Genomic DNA, 5,000 nt, shown 5'->3' with positions numbered 1-5,000 from the left:
CGATTATCTGTGCAGTATTCTCAGCACTCGGCCTTCTAGTTATACTTAATCAGTCAGTACACTCTGCTAAAATCCATTCCTCATCCATGACTTTCATCCTCGGCTGTCTCAGTGAATGTCATTATGTGGGTGGCACCCAGTGTGCCACCTAGTATTCAAACTGCGACAACTCCATATCAACTGATACTGTACTTCCTAAACATACTTGAAGCACTCACTGTTGTATCAAATGTCATTTAATTCCTTGCATTTGCCTTGAAAAATCTTATACAACCACAGTTAGAATTGGACTCTTTATGGGCACTAGATATTTTTCTTTCATTTTATTAATATATTTAGTTTTTTAATTAATTTTATTGTGTATTCTACAGGCTGTCCATATAGTCTGAACACAAAGTTGAAAATATAAATGGCCTTCCACATTTCATAAATAAATGTGATGAAATCAACACTTCTTTTATTATTACTGTAAGAATCATAATTTTCTTTATTACGTATTATAGTTATTTTATTGGTGAATAATTTGTCAATAATAACACACCTGTGACCGATTAACAGTATACATAAAAAATAAAAATAAAAATACATTAAATTGACCAAATTATTATATGTGAGGCATCGGACCAAGCCAGCGATATACAGGAACAGTGCTGGTTCTAGCAGGGCCACCATAATTTAAAGAAAAGGCTTAACGTAGAACACTGCATTATTTTCGATTTTGACGATATGACTTGAAAAAAATGACCATATTTCTTATCAAAGGGTCGAGATACCTGGAAAATTGGCGGGCTACCTCATTTTCCCATGTTAGGAGCCCGGCTGGCGCCTTAGCGGCTGGTTAAATCTCAAGCCTGAATTTGATCACATTCCTGTACGATTGATGATTGATCATGTATCATAGGAATATTTTGATGTGAATCCCAAAGGCTTACATTCCACAACAAAAAAATTGGAATTCGCTGCACTGTTATACTATTTGAAAAGAATGTACAATTATGTGTAGAATGAATTCAGAAATATATGAAAATATTTTGCCAATTTAATGAAGGAAAGCTGCAACAAAATGATTCAGAGATCCTTCATGCAGAAAGGAAAGCACTGGTTATAACAACGGATGAGTTTGTGTGTCAGGTGTAAGGACTTTTTTAGCCTGGAAACCAGACTTGTTGCTACCGGTGAGTGAGTGTGTATACAGCACAGATTGGACAAAACAAAAGAAACCTCATCTACTCTAAAGAAAATACGGATCGTGAAAAGAGTGGAAGAATTGGCGGAGTTTGAGAGACAATAACTACAATCAGTAACTCACATCAATAAATTGTGGAAAATCGTCGTCGTGAACGCGCATTCCGAGGGCTGAGGGATGAGACGTAGAGTGAGGGGCAGTATTTGGATTTAGCCTTAATGGGCAAGTTTTTATTTGTGGTTTTACTTACACGCCAGCACAAGCAGAATTGTGAACTTTTAAACTTAGCTTAGGGTAGGCAAAAATGGCAATGTATTGTACACTTTCCGGAAATAGTTATAAATATGATTTCAAAATAATTGTTATGTTTCCTCTGAGGCTTTGTTTAATTTATATTTATTTTTCATTAAATCATATTTTGTTCGTGCTTTGCTTAATCCATTAAGGCATATAGCGCCTGCCAAAACATGCCTCTTGTAATGCCTACTAAATAATTGATATCTCGGCTCCTGAAGCAGATAGGAACATCATTTTTTTATTATTATCTGAGATTACACCTGTGGCGTTCACATAAATATTATTATAAGCCTTCAATATTTATTTTTTATATCAAAAAACAACTGTGTTGCATCTGTGGGTATATTTACCTTCAACACTGGAGCGCAGTTGTAATAACCTCAGAGGATCGAATGGTAATTATTCGTCGTCCATTCGGTTACAAAGCCATCGAAATGTTCAACATCCTCATTGTCTACAAACATATTTCTTAACAGCATGTCGCTGTCGACTCCACTGATTCTAATTCTTCCCACGCCGTTGCATCATTTATTTCATAACTAACGCGAATCTGCGTCAGGCATAAATATTCAAATACAATTCCAGGACATTATGCTACAAGGCCCACGTTACCCTCTTGTGTATATTCTGATGAATTTCATCTGCTAAGAGACCAAGAACTGGTCAAAACAAAACAAAATGACCTATCTGCTCTCCCGGATTTAAAGGGAGACGAGGGCTGGAGCTTCTCCTGGCTCTAAGGGTAGAAACGCGGGCATGCGTTCCCGGCTTTAATGGGTTAAATGGATCACAGATGAACAGCAGTAGTTCATCACCCACTACCTACCTGGAGGTCTTTAATATTTGGGAACGGGATTCCAATAGTGACCACTGCTCTGGCATTGTCATCTGTGAAGTCTAGTCCTTCACTCACTTTTCCCCGACACACAGCCATCAGGAGAGCACCATCTATGGCAACAAAACCAGGAGAGAACAATATATAATTTAGCGAGGGTTGAACATATGACCTGTGTCTGCACTTATTCAGCTGATTGAAATGGAAGATCATCTGTAATAACTGGAGCTTTAAAGAGGAAGATAAAGTCTTGCTCTCACAAAAAGTAAAATGACAGCTCGCTGAGAAATGCTAGTCTACCTCGTGACTACTTTTGAGGTGCCCTTGAGAAAGGCACTGACTGCACACCCTCAAGAGCTATATACCACTATTTGCCCCTTTCACTGGCAAGGGAGGGGTGCCTTCCGCATTTGAACCAGGATCGGTTCCAATTCTCAGTACCTGGAATCAATACCAGTACTGAACAGTACCGATTTTAAGTACTTTTGTTCTGTTTTTTTACGTAGAAAATTTAAATTTATTTAACAATAAAATCAAAAAAAACACACAAACCTAATAATAATAATAATAATTAAAAAAACAAACACTTTCATAGTTATTTTTCATTAAATAAAATTTGACAAATATACATAATGTATGTAAAACAAATGATCCAGAGAGGTAGTAAAAAATAAAGGTATAACATTTTACAATTAATAAAGAATAAATAATGCCAAAAATAAATTAATATTACAAACTAAAATGTGAGAAGCAAGGTTATTTTCAATGAACTCCATAAAGAACGAAGTTAAGCAGTAAGGACAGAAGATTAATTAATGTATTGTGTTATTTTGGTTCTTTGTGCAGTTGTTTTTCAAGCACGTAGCTGCTGCATGTAGCGCGATTATTTCAAATCTACCTTACACTGAATTCTAGCAAAAAATTACGGTTCGAAGAGGATGTGAACGACAATGAAGAGAATAACAGGGAGCAAACATAATTTATAATATATTGTAACAATGATAAACCCGCACACCTTACAATATGATTCGTTTCGGTGGGTGAAGACAGACCTAATGGTAGGTTGGTAAGGACCAGCGGGAAAATTCTCTATTGGCCGCCAGGGGCACTGTTTATTTCGGGCCACAAGTTTGTTTCAAAAGCAGCAATTAAAGTGCTTTTGGTAGACCTAGCCAGGCCTAGAGTGAGTAATTTGGAGTGGCCTGCATTTTCCCGCATGGTCGGCTTGAATTATGGACCTTTTGGCCGCTATTTTGTACAGAATGGATCATACGCATTGGCGAAGCAAGCGTCACACTCTCTCTTACACACTCTTTCTCCCTCTCGCTCACTCTGTCTCCCCTTCCCCGCACCCACACGACAAATAAACGATACACTCTGACTGACCCGACTTTCAAAAGTGAAGTCAGATAGCAGAAAGAGAGAGTGGCGCAGAAAAGGCAAGATTAAAGAAAAGGAGTGGAGCTGACGCGCCAAATGTGCCCTAATTCAAATGTATAAATCAATGCAAAGCACTGAAATGCATGTGCCTGATGGAGACGACAGAGTAAGCAACACAAAAACAAAAAATATAATGTGTAAATAATGGTAAAACAGCATGTTTGCATCATTTTTCTACTAGTAATTTAATGTTGTGGTATTTGTATTTGTTGGGAATAGATGGTTACATTGAGGGGAACAAAAGCCATGCTGCTTTTTGGGATAATAAAAAAAAGAAAAAGTAATTACATTGAAAACAAAAACAGAAATGACTAGTAGTTTTTATATGTGACTGAAACTGTCACACTGTTACAACATGCCTCGTGGGAAAAGAGCAGATGGAGACAGAGGAGCTAAAGACTTCTCTTGCAGGAATAAGAAAATTAAGAATGTATCTCGAAATGGAAAACAGACTTGTCTATAGCTCCGGAATCTGACTTTTGGATTCAAGTTTGTGAAAAAGTTTTTAAAATGACAAAACACACAAATTTACAACTTATCCAATATAAAATTATTCACAGAACATACATTACTCAATATATGATGAAGAAAATGGGACTCTCAGACTCCGACATTTGTCTCCAGTGTTTACAAAACACTACAGACACTTATTTTCATGCTTTATGGTTATGTACTCCGGTTATGTGTTTCTGGACTAAAGTCTTAGAAAAACTTTCCGCTGTCTTGGACTGTAGGATACCGTTCTCTCCAAACTTGTGTTTGCTAGGTGACTTAACAACAACTGACTTACCACATAAACAATTTAAATCTATACTTGTAGCCCTTACTATCGCAAAAAAAACAATTCTTGTTAACTGGAAAAATAAACAAACTCTGAATATCGACCAATGGTCTAACCTCCTCATAAATCACATTTTAATGGAAAAAATATCTGCCTCAAATAAAAACTAAATGTCAAAATTTAAAGAAACATGGTCTACGTATATAGAACTTTTTTAACCTAAACCTGGTTACTTAATTCTGCCTGTTAGCGAGAGCCACAGCAGCGTGATAACTTGCATTGATGTTTCTGTATTTGGCAATTTGTAACTAATGGTTGTGTTTTTATAGTCAGGAACCCGGCTGCTGCCAGCGGGATCGAGCGGATTCGCCTCCGATGGGCGATGGGTGGGGTGGGCGCGGCTGCCCTCTCCGCTCCGCTGTCCGGCCCCTCGTCGGCGCCGGTGCCTGGGTGCGGGTGGT

At 37.6% G+C, this 5,000-nt stretch overlaps 1 protein-coding gene across 7 annotated transcripts in view; it reads right to left on the bottom strand.

Annotated features, from left to right (window-relative positions):
• The window catches only part of brip1 (BRCA1 interacting helicase 1), a 125,116-nt gene that overhangs the window by 37,671 nt on the left and 82,445 nt on the right, over positions 1 to 5,000 (bottom strand). For all 7 annotated transcript variants that reach the window (XM_086081372.1, XM_086081375.1, XM_086081373.1 and 4 more), the window contains one exon: positions 2,310 to 2,431. In XM_086081372.1, coding sequence (XP_085937498.1) covers positions 2,310 to 2,431 — 122 coding nt within the window. The remainder of the gene's footprint in view (positions 1 to 2,309; positions 2,432 to 5,000) is intronic.

Source organism: Leptonotus elevatus, chromosome 7 (genome assembly GCF_054856555.1).
Source record: "Leptonotus elevatus isolate MCC_2025b chromosome 7, RoL_Lele_1.0, whole genome shotgun sequence".
In the NCBI taxonomy this organism is placed as follows: domain Eukaryota; kingdom Metazoa; phylum Chordata; class Actinopteri; order Syngnathiformes; family Syngnathidae; genus Leptonotus; species Leptonotus elevatus.
The sequence above is the reverse complement of the archived record's forward strand: the minus strand, read 5'-3'. Positions and strand labels throughout refer to the sequence as shown.